We start from the raw sequence: 13733 nt of genomic DNA, 5'->3' as shown, positions 1-13733 counted from the left end.
ACGAGTTTTACGGCCGATTCTCTCACGGCAAAACGCGACGAAACGAGCGTAATTACGCGAGGATAGTACCGCGCGCGCGATCTACTCTCGCGCGTCGTCTTCCTTTTTTTTCCCCCTCGTCCTCTTTCCTCGCCAGTTGAGGGAAGGAAGAGGGAAGAGAAAACGGGAACGCCAGGAGTGCCGTTTAATCGCGGTGGCGAACAATTGGTCGAGGCGAACAATCGATTCCGCGATGATCTTGGAATGATCATCCGTCTGATCCGAGAGAAAGAGGGAGAGAGAGAGAGATTGTGGCGGTTTTATTATCGCATACGTAAGGAAATCAGATGAAGACGTTGCGGAGCGAATGGCCACAATGCCATTACTTTCACGTAAAACCACAATCGCGAAATCGATGAAATCCGAAACACAGAAACAGACGTTAAATTAAAACAAGCGATTTGTAAGCGCTGGACCGCGGTTCCTTCGCGTCGCGTTTCGTTTTGTTTCTCAGAGAAGCGGAAGAAGCAAGGCGATCTACGCGATCTCGATCCAGACTAAAACAGACGGGAGATTCAATGACAGCGAACGCTATTTCCTCTTGCAGCGCCAGCGATCGTTCGACGAGCTCACAAAATAGGTGAAGGCATCGCCCGCAAAGGAGGGAGAAAGGCGAATCGGGTGGAAGAAAAATACGGACATCCCGCCGGTCCATCGCGCGTTGTTTATCCACGGAATCGAGCCGAGCGCGCGGGCACCTCGATACTCCGTGCGATTGCTCCGAGACACGGACGGAGGAAGGATCCTGGAAGGATCGGGCGGAAGGAAAACAACGTGCACGGGGACACGGGAAGAGAGATATGTACCGAGAGCCGAACAGTTCGTCGGGCAGCGGCGCCTCCACCAAGGGCGACGAGGTCGAGCTTGTCAGTAGATTCCTGGCGCCGCTCTGCGCCAGAGACGAGGCGGCTAGGAACATCGCCCTGGCCGCGGCCAGGACCACCGTCGAAGGATGGCTGGGTGGTGTCGGCAGCCCGAATCGCTGGGAGGACACTGGCGACGTCGAGGACTCCAAGAACGCGGCCGGGAAGTTCTCCAGTCAGGACGGAAGGTGAGTGCTGTAGAATCGAGGATCTGTAGAACAGAGATGCTCACGATCAAAGTACCACTTCACCACTTTTTCGAAAATTACGTTATGCGTATTATATTGTATTTGCGTGAGAATGGATCGGTGATTTTGGAGGAAAAAAAAAAAGAAGTTGATGCACAAAACAGATTCGATTGATTCCTCTTCATTTCTGGCTCAATCTACCGTGTTATTTCTAGCAAAAATACTTTATATTCCTGTTATTTATGTATGAAGCAGTATTGGAGAACGGTGTTTTAATCGCGATCATTATTTCATCTCCATAATTTTAAAGCTGCATAAATATTCTGCACGCGCTGTATATCTTCATCCATTTATTGAGTACTTTGGTTCCCACACATTTGATATATTTTGATAAATATGTTTTTTGTTTTATTGGATACATACGGGCGTGCCATTAGGAAGCGTTAAAATTATACAATTTGTTGAACAACCTTGTTTACCGATATCAATTACTCGGACCATTAATTAACGATTGATTAATTAACGATTACCAAATAGCAGATAATATATGCGGTATATCGTATAGTAAATACTTCCTAAAATAATATCGCTTCGCGTATCACAATTTCGATCGGGCAGAGATATTTGATCGGCGCATTTCGTTCCGTGCTCTCTCGGCAAATTATTGGTTCTGGATTTAATATCAGCATTCAGTCACGCAAAACCCGACGCGAACGCGGTACTTAAATAATCACGAGCGGTTCATTAAAATGTGCACGTTATGGGGATTAATAATAAACACGAAGAGAATATTAAACTCGTTTAAGCGTAACTTAGAACCGAATATCGTGGATCAGTCACATTTTGCATCTTCTAAAAACCTCACGTATCTTGCTTGCGTTTTAACTGGATAAAGTTGCAGAGCATTACGCGCGGGATTATTTTAGCTCTCTTAAGCGATATACCAATGGAAAGCGGATAATAAATTACGTAATTCCAGAAAGATATCGAAAATTGATGTAATTAAAACTAATCGCACGGAGAAAGTCGTGGACAAAAAGAGTAGAATTGCCGATTACTATAAATTTAAATAGCCAATAGCGATATCGTGAGAATAAATAGCAATTCGTTTCTCTCATATGTATCCTCTATGTTTACAAAATTGCTCACAAAGCTACGTTCCAAATTACGTTAAAAATAATCGCTGCTTCAATGGCGTGTTCAATGGCGAGAGAAATGGCATCTTCCCAAAAGATTTATAAGCCACTTATATCGGACACACGCGCGTCCGCTATCGATAACTTCTGATCGATAATTCGTGCTTGAAGATACGACATGAGCGTCGAGCGGTCGCCGACGAGGTCGTCGCCGAGGAGCGTGCACCCGCATCAGCTGCTGCAGGACACGTTCCGGACGGAGAGCTTCTTCCCGCAGAGCGTGAACGACAGCCTGGCGCCGTTCCTCGACGAGAACAATCCGGAGTGCTCGTTCGATTGCGTGGACGGTCGTCTCTTGAACGAGAGGCGATTACGCGATCGACACACTGGCAGCGACGGCGTCGAGGGCTGCAGGTCCGGCCATTCGACGTCCTCGGACGAGGGTAACAAGGGCTTTAAGATCGAGGGCACGAGGTGCCCACGCTTCGGCTCCAGCTGCGAGAGCGAGCGGAAGTATCATGCCGGCTCGTCATCGAGCGACAGATCAACTAGCGACGACTGCTGTCCTGGCAGGACGAAGAATAATTACGTGAAGGTGAAGGGCGCGAAGCAGAAGCAATTCGAGGACGACGAACTCGACGCGGACACCAGAGTGTACGGCAAGAGCCCCAAGTTCGACGACAATCTGAGCAGCTTCGCGTATGACTGCCGGAACCTGAATCGTCGGGCGAAGATCGCTGGCGGCGACCTGCTGACGCACGAGCAGCGCCGATATTACGACGGCGGCGCCGATGACGACGTGTCCTTCAACGAGAGCGAGACGGCGGCGCGCAGCGACGGGGTCGTCTTCAACACTCTGGACGGCTTCGAGAACGAGAACGAGCCTGCTTACCGCCAGGATATGAATCTGGATAACCGCGAGGCGATCTACGAGGACGCCGCGGAGGATCCGCGCCGGTCGCAGGACTATCTGCGCAAGAATGATGAACGGAAGTTCAGCGCCGGCCAGATCAAAAGGCCACTCTCGCAGGACGAGGACGTGTCCACCAAGAGCGGCAGGGTGCTCGAGAGCCCGGAAGTAACACCCGGCGACGTCGGCAGGATGCTGAATCTCGGTAATGCTTTGGATGGTCCCAGGCAGGCGCAAGCCAACAAGTATCTCAGCCTGGTGACGTTGCATCTGCCAGTGATCCTTAGGCTCAGCGTCAACTGTCCCTTCCAGAACGTCAGAATTAAGTGCGCGGAGATTCTTCAGATGGTCAAGGTAAGTGATGATTATTAGATTGATTACAGAACCTGATCTTTGATCAATTCCTCGTCGGCGATAAATGATACAGGTTCTTTACCTTAATTAGATTTAAATGTACGTTAATATTAATTGGCAGTTCATTTAAATCATGGAGTTTAGAATTAAAATTATTATATCTTGAGCTAGACGCTTTAGGCAACTTTCTTTAGCTGGCTATAAATGTAACATGTGCAAATTAGTTTTTAATAAGCATTTTACCAATTTATATCGCATTTATTCCTTAAATTTATGCCGGTTTGTTATAAAACTGGTCAGCCAATTAATTGACTCGCTTTCACGAAACGCAGAGATCTCATTCTTGTTTTACGTTAATATCGTTAATTTTTGGTAGGTGTGGTAAAGAAAATTACAAAAAAAAATGCTTATCGTCACGTTATTGTCCGTGGTTATCGGCTCTTTGACGAGAATCAAATATCGCGCTGTGTGTCTTGACTCAGAGTACACGGGACGTTCTAAAGTGGCAGAAGAAAAAAATTCTCGCGAAACGACCGATGCGAGAGATAACGGATAGCCTAGTTGCGGCGGTGATCGCGTGAAGTTTCGCTTGCTCGCAAGAGATCTCGAGGGAGCAAACGTTAACGCGTCCGCGAAGTTTATGCTCTCGCATGCATTCGGCCGAAATTCTTTCGCAATGCTCCTGCTGAAGTTTGCACCCGTTCAAGCATTCCTCGGCGCGTATCCGCATGCTTGAAGTTTATTAGGCAATATTCAGGCGAAGTTGAAAACATCATAGTCTGCAGAGAAAAAGACCACGCCGATGCAAACATGATATCCCAGAAATATCGCGTTTGTTTTTGGCTCCGCAGGGCTATCTAACTTTACGCCGTGAAGTCATTTTTATCATTTCTACAGCTGCAAACGAAAACAAGTCGTTCGCAAGACTCCGATTGTTATTTGTTGCAAATCTTTCGCAAACGTTAATTTAGATTTGAGAAAGATCGTACTGTTAAATCTGCTGATTTAAATTTAACAAAATGTTAGGACTTCTGATTTAAAATTTTTTAAAAATTTTAACTTCTCAACTTGCATCGTGAGAGAACTTGGAAATAACTCAAAAATCACTCATGCGGCAAATCTGGAACAGTCGCCATTTTCCTCTGGTTGTAACACCGGTATCCGACCTCAGAGAGGAAGTGCAATAATTCTGAGATATACTGTATACATTCCGCGGCGGAATTAAGATTGTCCAGAATATTTCAAGCTTTATCTCTCCAGCTTTGCGGCAATTTATCCGAGTTCTTCGCGAAGGGTAACTGCAGGGCGCGGTTCTTACGCTGCTGTGACTTTGTATCCTCGCTTGTAATGTACCATCTTTCTCTCCGTGTAGTCTTGTTAATAAATAAACTACTATTTACAGTGCGGGTCTCGCGTAGCAGCGCCATTCTCGCGTTTCATACAATTGGGAGTCTGATTAACTTCCTTAGTATCAAGTATCACTTTACTGCTTCAGGGAAATATTCAAATTTTTCGTAATTCCTAAATTGCTGTGCAAACAGTTCCGAAATATCTTGAAACGTTATTTTAACGGGTTGATTGGAGTTACAGATAAGTTGTTGACGACGGACGAAATGAACATCTCAATTTATGAGCTTGGAAATAAGTGCGTGGGAATAATTTGACGCGAAAGATACGCTTATGCATAAAAGATAAACCGGATAGGAGTAACCGCTGGCTATATTAATGGACTTGTTTTGACTGGCTATTTGGGGAGGCGTTTGAACTGCAGCCTAAAAATATCCCGTACACCTAAGCAGTTTGCGGTTAAAGCAACTTTGGTCGATCACGGAGTTTCTCTTTCTCTCTTTCCGAATTCTACATTCATCAATCTTATTACGGCGGCAGTTAATCTTCTCGCGGGACCGCGACGAATTGGACTAATCCGTGTACATTCAGAGAAATGTTTGACACACCGGCAAACAATGTAATCCTGTGTGTTGGCTGGTGTCAGAATGAACGAATGCGCACTCTGAATGCATCGTAAACGTTCAAGTGGGCGATGCGAAAACAGAGGCGATCGGGAATGATGTAAAATCGAAAGATTTAAAAAAAAAAGAAACATTCTGACCCCGACAACACCCGTATTATTTTAGCTCTTGTTCTCGAACTTCACGCTTGCAAGGACATCGCGCGCAAAGTAATACACTTGGACCTCGTCCGTCTCTCGTAGCATAAAAGTAGAGCGCAAAAATAATCGGCGTTCTCTCGAGATCAAAGCAACGTGTCGTATGTTTGTCGCCTTTTATACCAATTTCAAGACTTTAACTGCGATTTACAAAACTGGAAAACGTATTGCCAGTTCTAAAAGTAGTAGAAATCAGAAACAAAAGATGTATTCTCCTTATTTATTAATTTAGTTTCAATACTTACGCATATGATAATAATCAATCTTGCTGCTAGTTCAATTTAAATTTTATTTATTTTCCAATAAACGCTTTGCATAGCGTGCAATAGATATTTGCATTAGATTTTCAAGAATCGCTTTATATTCACTGCTTTATGTTTAAAAAAAGAAACGAACGTGGATGTAGAAAAATAGAATACATACATTCTAAAACGCGATTTTATCTGTTAATGGAAAGGCGAAAAAAATGCAGATCGTACGCGCATAGATGTGAAAGAATCTGCCGTTTCGGTCGACAGTTATGCTCACTGATATTGTCACACTCGAGGCCGATCGATACGACTTGTGTGTAAAGCTTTATACATAGTGTAGAACGGTTTTCAGGCACGAAGCCGACGGAAAGCTAGGAAAAGGAAGCTTTACACACCTAAAACACAGTGTATCGTATCGCGACCGATAATCGCGCATATAATTTGCAAATTATCTTTAATTTTTCTACTTTTCCATATGGTCGAACATCTGTGGCGAAATATTCTACTGTAAATGTGAAAAATGAAACGCGATATTTACAGATGCAAAATTTCAATTAATGTATTTGATCATGAATGAACAAATATTAAATTATATCTATATTTATATCTCTTACGTACTGTATATACTGTAAATCTTTAATTAATATATAATTATAAATTAAAGCACATCAATCTTATTTATTTCGCAAAAAAGTTGGATTATTTATTCATCTTTTTTTTTCTAACATTGCATTTTTATTCTAATTGTGATGTTATTTTTGTTGGCTTTATTTTATATTGAGTTAGACTATTCAAAACATTTATTTTATAAGAAAGTAATTTTAGATCATTGTTAATACTATATTTTAAATTGAGAAAAAAAAAGATCGCCCAACGTGGGGCTCGAACCCACGACCCTGAGATTAAGAGTCTCATGCTCTACCGACTGAGCTAGCCGGGCTTCTGAGAGATCGTTGCGTTTCGTGAGTTTTCAGTGTGAAGTTAGGTGCAAATAGTACAGTAGAAATTTGATTTGCTTACAGGATAGAGGACTTCCAGTACCAGTGCCGGCTTTCGATGGACCTAGTGCCTTCGTCCCTCTCTCAGAGGTAAGTGACTCTACATGTGTTAATTGCTTTTGTAGACTCTAGTACGCCAATTTACGTAATTTCAGCAAGCGTTTCAGTGAGCGTTGAAGTTTAAACTAATCGTCCGTCCGTTCCTGATTATGTTTTTCGAAAAAAAAGTGGAGTCTAGTTATAGTTAGTATTAGTTAATAACTTATGCAAGCAACTCCGCAAGACCTTGTGACTTTAGTGTGCTAACTCACGTATTTTAAACAATTTTGTTATCGATACAACAGAGAATACAGAGAGTTACCTCATTCAAAATTTGCGATTCACTCGTACGCCTAAAATAGCACGTACTTTGACATAAATGAAAGTAAATACGCGTGTTAAATGCAACATTGAAGAGATACACATATTCTATACAACTAATTGTTTCATTTCGTGTAAATGTTTGCGAAATTATTTCTGCCACGCTTATTATTGCAATGCAATGCAATTCGGGATACATCACTTTTTCTCGCAATATTTATTCCATAATAATATTAAACGCAACTTTTTCTCAGCGAGGAATGCATGTAAATATACTTCGAATAATTGATGCGGCGATAAATCCGCGATCACTGATGCGTTAAAATGAACATGCGCGACTTAATTTTCTCCCCCCCCTTTTTTTAGAGATCGGCACGGATAGTTAAATTATTTTGTTCGTGATCGCTGTCACAAAAAGTGGAACGTGAAAAACGAATCGGTTGACGTTGCCGCGAAATCTGGGCCATCGCATTGGCGCCAACAGCGCCAGCAGCGTTTCTGACCACCGATTGGCAATGGTCGGTAACGAGTCGGCCCTGGCGATTGGTTTACGTTGTACACCAGCATCAAGCTACTCCGTGCTTACTTGTCCCCTTGTGACCCTTAATTTACTCTAATTAAACGCGCTGGATCTGCTGACACGGATACATTTCCTACATGTGTATAAAGAAAACTGTATTGCCGATCGGATAAATATATAGAATTCCAAGTAGGTTTTTGCTAAAGTATCTTTATTTTCGAAAAGCTTCCACGGGCTTGTTGGAAAAAGCTGCTTAAGCACTGTAGTCACCAGCAATTGTCAAAATTTTTATTTTTTTTTTTATTATCGTTCTAATACTTTTAATTGCTTGATGTGTGTTTTAGAAAATCATAGATAAGAAATTATAATATTTTTATTCTTTTTCTTTTACTTCGTGATACTAATGATCTCAAATTCTCACGGTTTATCAACTAATTGTAAGGTAGACTTTGGTTGCGATGTTGCTTGCTAGGTGGCGCCAATGATCAAGTTGTCAAGCGCGATTACTGAGCGTTATAATTAATGCAGCTCAACAACAAAGTCGACGTATCGTCGCACAAATGATGAATGAATAAATAATGCTGTTTTGCGAGTTTTGCATTGTTGGAAGGCGCAAAACTATACATTTTAATAATTCAAATCAATAATTAAAATTCAGAGAATTTTAATTATTTGCTTCATGATTAATATCGAGTGTGTGAGCTATGAATTATTAAAATTCTTATATTGCCATGAATTTTAATATATTTTAACGATACTACTCAAAGTGCGTGTTTTAAAAAACGAATTTCGCGCGAGAATCGCTGATGTAATGTGCAGTGTGTTGCGTGCATTAATGGGGATCTCGTTTTGCGTCGCGCACAATTTACGCTGCGTAGTTGTTAATAAATGAGTTTACCACGGTCTCTATATTAAAACAGATCGTGGACCTGCGATCTACATCATTATCCAGTATAACATTACACAACGCGATAATTCGAAAATCGTAACTCTGAATTCTTTCGTGCGATTTCGTTGGATTTATTAAACGCACGTTCCCCTCGTCTTCGGTGCAGATAAGATTGCGACTCTCTGCGACTAATGCGTACGTTTGCGTAAGACGAGGAGCAAAAGGGATCTATCTGCTTGAATTATCGTAACAAACGTGCGTCGCACTCGTAATAATCATCTGCACGTGCCATATACTGCAGTAATCGGCGTGCGACTTTTTTGCTCATTATGTAAAGAGAAGATAGAAATACGCTACCATTCATAAATAAATTCGGATAACATCGCGTGTTGCTGTCAGAGACAGTATTTTAAAAAACGTGCAACATGCAAAGTTACATAAGAGCTCTACATTGATGCTTTATATTGAAATTAATATGATTATTTCGTATTTGTATTTTCTCGTCCTCTTTCGCGTTTACCGAAAAAATAAATTGTCATTTATAATAACTTGATATGTATTTCTTAGAATATACGAATATACAGTTTTGCATTTAAAACTAACAGAATCCAAACGTCGACAAACAGGACATAAGTTATATTAAAATTTTATTTCTTTTTGACTGAAGAAAATGTGTCGATCCTATTTTTTCCGAAAGTTATTTAATAATTTTACGACGTGTTGTCAAATGTATTGTGAGTGAAATATTATTTGGACTGCAGGTAGACAACATACTAACTACAAAGAGGTAAGTGTATATAATAAAGTATTTACACTATCTTTTTCAGATAAATCGTACACGATGGCTTTATTGAGGTGCACTCTGTTACTTCGCGATATTTTAAAGTAATTTAGTTGGAGCAAAATTCAAGTATATTTTTTGCCATAGCGACATATGTATTTTTTTCTTGACAGTATTCTTGATATATAAAATTAATGCATGCAAAACGGAGAAATGCAACAAATTGAATAAATGATGGAAAAAAACATAAACATGAATAAATAAGAGGAACAAGATTGAATATTTATATGAAATAAAATTTTCATGAAGTAATTCCGATTTTAATTATGAGGTGCTACTTGAGCTTATCTTTAAATTTTTTAAAAAATAAAAAGAGTCTGTCTCGGGTATTTCAATATCGTAAGTATTTTTAGTGCATGAGCCCTCTCTTGACATGATATATTGTTTATTGATTCTTCTGTCATCTTTATATTATCCTCTATGCTCCCCGCATTCACCAAACACCAGGTGACTATCGATCATCAAGAATTCCGATATCAACCGATGATATATCGTCAGTCGGTGATTTTTATCATTTTCTCAGATCCGCGCAAGATCTTACTTGTGTAACCGACACGCGATCCATTTGTCATGCGCGTAATATCATGCTCATGATATCATGTCCGGCATCCTTGAATGCAGATCAGAATAGTTATTGCGGAAAGAAACTGAACATCAGATTATGCGCGAAAGTATCATACATACATGGTCTTATAAAACACGAGTCAACGTAGCTTTGTGAAAACAACAAACATTAATTATAAAATATTTTATCATACAAGCACATGACATAATAATTTTATTTTTTTGTATGCTTGAAAAAGACATTCTTGTACCTCACGTTTCACAGTATTTCCTTTTCTTTCGCTTTTCTATAAGGAATTTTATTGATCGATTTCGTCCTCCATGGTTTTTATCGAGTTACTCGAAAATACGTCTTCTTCCCCGTAACTATCTCGCGTCGGTCAATTTTCAAGGGATATTATCGAACGTTCTACTTTGCGATAGTTTCCCTTAGGTATCGAGGAATCGGTATCGCACGTATTGGGAGCGGTTCGAATAAACGAAGTTTTACTTTATCCGGTGAACCGTAATAGTAGCTGCCGCATAGCGCAATTCGGCCGCTATTTCCCGAAACCGAGTTCGAATTGACCCGAATTTCTGACGCAGCGGCCAATTTGCGCGGCATGTTGCAGAGACACTCAAAGTTTTGCGAAAAATAGAACGCACGGCGGAGCGGCCGGGTGCGCTGCAAAACTCGCGGGAATCTCGTCCGGGTTAATGGATATTGTTCCTGGGTCAAGCGACTGTGAATAGTCCATAAGTGTCTCATATACGGGCTCCATTAGAGGCCGAATTGAATCCTTTCAATCTCATTTATTCCCCGTCGTTCGGTGATATCTGTATTACGCAATTTCGCTGATAACGTACTTGCTAAAATAGACGCGAAATATGCCCTGGATCTGTGTATGCAATATTTCTCGTTTTCTACTTCCTCAATCAATGAGATATCATTGCTTTCATTTACGGTTAAAGATAATAAAACGATGAAATTGCTTTAACAACAGAATTCTGTTGGAAATCGGTTATTGGTATTATACAACATCCTAGCATATCATCACGTTTACGTTTGCTTGCGATTGCGAGGTCAATACACTTTATCACGTACAGCTTTTATTTTCACAAATATTATTTCCTCCCTTCGTAACAAACTGTTAATCGCGTACTGGAGCGTAGTGTTCAACTCGCTTAGCTTCAGCTTAAAGCTCATAGCATCAGCCCTTTGTCCTAAAGGGCATGGCATACAATTTACCGCACTAATGGTGTTAATTAGTGTCGAAACTAGTGCCATTTCAATATTTCATCATGTGTATGGAAAGTCGGAAATATCTATAGTCTAATATATGTTCAAAGACTAGTTGATTTTAATCAGTATACAATGTTAATTTTAAACATTATTAATTATTAATTTCTTTATGATATATTAAAAATATATTAAATACGTTGAATATCTCCTTTCGTTAATGCTCGGTCATATAAATAGTTCTATTAATTGAAATAAATATAATCTTTTGCGCGCGAAAAAAATATACTGATTAGTGCGGTATAAAAAGTGGTCACTTTATCTCTGCCCCCCTATGACGTCGTTATCATCTATATATGATTATCTACAGGTCGTTGACATCACGCCCCGTCTTCTTTAATGTGCCAATTGTCGTCGGTGCTTGCGTGCGTTTATCAATTCGACGTAATGGCTCCTATGAATAGAAGGTAGCAATTGCTTTAATTTTGTCGGTCGGGGAGCGTTTTGAAAGATCCCAGGCAGAAAAGGCTGATTGTGCGACTATTTTGTCGCGTTCGCGCGAGTTTACGTGCTACCTATACACTCATTCGCGTTAACGAATATTATAAGATACAAAATGTAAAATTGAAAAAATGCAACGACGCTGTTTATTCCTTCCTCTAAAAGCAACCGTTTGTGTCATACGTATTGTTCGAAATTACTTGCTTGCTGGTGTGCTGCAACACCGAATCGGCATGTCACGTACGCCACCGCTTAATTATGTTACATGTAGTTACGAAACCAATAAACCGTCGTCAAAGCAATTTCCATGGTAACGATGAAATGTCGCTGCGAAATTCGAAACCGTAACTCGCTTACAACTGCAGATGACAAATCAAGCCGCAGAATTACGGTATTATAATTTTCGCGACGCAACGCATAATCAGAAGTTACAATCCAGTTCTTCTGTTACTTCAACGGGATTTGCCGTCTTGCGATGCTTCCCCGAGGCACGATTGGAACTAGTTATGTAGTCAGAAATAGCTCACTGAATGTTTGCTTAACAAAAGCGTATTAAAAAACATGAAAGTATTTTACACAAGTTATTCATGAAGATTTATCGGCCTATACGTCAAATTTCTATCAGAATGCCGGAGTTGCATTTAATCATTACACGTGATGTATGAAAGCTACGCATAAATTAGTAGCGTATGCGATATATCAATTTACTGATGATAAATTGATACGTGTAAAGTGAGATAACGTCTTGTGAGATATACTGCAATTTACATATTCGTTTATGTATTTTTAGACATTAAGCATAGCTTTATTTATTTATTGTTTTAAATACCTGAAGTATAAGATATAATCGAGGAAATATAAAACAGATATTAATATGCCAAATCTCCAGAAGGAAAAAATATGAATAAATGTACAAATTATTTTAATGTATACGATGTAAACAAGATAATACGTCGTAAAAGAGAGTTTCTAGAATTGAGTACTGCTACTGATAAAATTTTGAATGTTTAACGACACTTATGCGATTTGTTACGTGCACTCTCGTAGAATATACGCTTTGCAAGCTTTCTCTGGCTGGTAATTTTATTTAAAAAATGTCGAGGCTCTCTTGACTCCGTGTAGCATGATTTATCAAAGGCGGGACGGTGTTGGTGCGCCGTATATAATGCAATTATACACGCGCGTTTATCGGAACACGTAATGACTTTCTCAGTCCTCTTGCCATTTTTCGCTGCCGACGATACCATTGACGTGAAATAGATGCACGCGGCGGCAGGAAGATAACGCGAAAAAAGGACCGGCAGTCGACGGAACAGTGAGATTTTTCATGTAAATCTCACCCCATTTTACTCAGTCCACGCTCTCGCGCGGCTCGCAGGCCCTTCCCAGCAAATAAATACCCGCCGCTACTGGAATACCCATGGAAATATTACCTTGGAAATATGTTCGGGGGGAATTGAAAATGAGCAGGACATTTGATACAAGCCCTCTGCAGTCTGCACGTTGGATGCTTTGCACATCCTTCGCTCTTGGAAACCTGTCCAGGTCGACATTCGATATTTCACGATGCCAATTTCTGCATTAACCGTATTCAAAATTGATGTTAATATCATAATTAAATCTTTCCTATATGTGTGTATCGCAAATGAGATTCTTACTTAGGAAGAAATAACGCGTTGCTCATTTTATTCAGAAGAGTTGCCTTGCAAAATGTTTTTATATATTCTGACAAGTGTGCCAAGTAAAAATAACTGAAAACAAATGATATTAAATAATCGACGCGTTTTGTCTGACAAAATGTTCGATTTTGACTTTTAAATGAGATTTTTATTGCACATGTGCTTCCTGAAATTTTATGTAAATAATCGACTTTATTAAGGAATGTAAGCAAATATCACCCATATCGAAAAAGAATTCGTGTGCGTAATCTTTC

At 40.2% G+C, this 13733-nt stretch overlaps 1 protein-coding gene and 1 non-coding gene across 2 annotated transcripts in view; one reads left to right on the top strand and one right to left on the bottom strand.

Moving 5' to 3' along the window:
* Window positions 1-13733, top strand: part of LOC105275432 (sestrin homolog) — a 178977-nt gene that overhangs the window by 22372 nt on the left and 142872 nt on the right. Inside the window, exons 2-4 of the mRNA XM_011332248.3 lie at window positions 587-1090; window positions 2398-3490; window positions 6931-6996. Coding sequence (XP_011330550.1) covers window positions 840-1090; window positions 2398-3490; window positions 6931-6996 — 1410 coding nt within the window. The 5' untranslated portion in view covers window positions 587-839. The remainder of the gene's footprint in view (window positions 1-586; window positions 1091-2397; window positions 3491-6930; window positions 6997-13733) is intronic.
* On the bottom strand, window positions 6776-6848 carry Trnak-cuu. Its single transcript has one exon. It is a non-coding gene; the product is annotated as a tRNA-Lys (tRNA).

This window comes from Ooceraea biroi, chromosome 3, assembly GCF_003672135.1.
Source record: "Ooceraea biroi isolate clonal line C1 chromosome 3, Obir_v5.4, whole genome shotgun sequence".
Taxonomy (NCBI): domain Eukaryota; kingdom Metazoa; phylum Arthropoda; class Insecta; order Hymenoptera; family Formicidae; genus Ooceraea; species Ooceraea biroi.
This window is presented reverse-complemented; position numbering and strand designations above follow the sequence as displayed.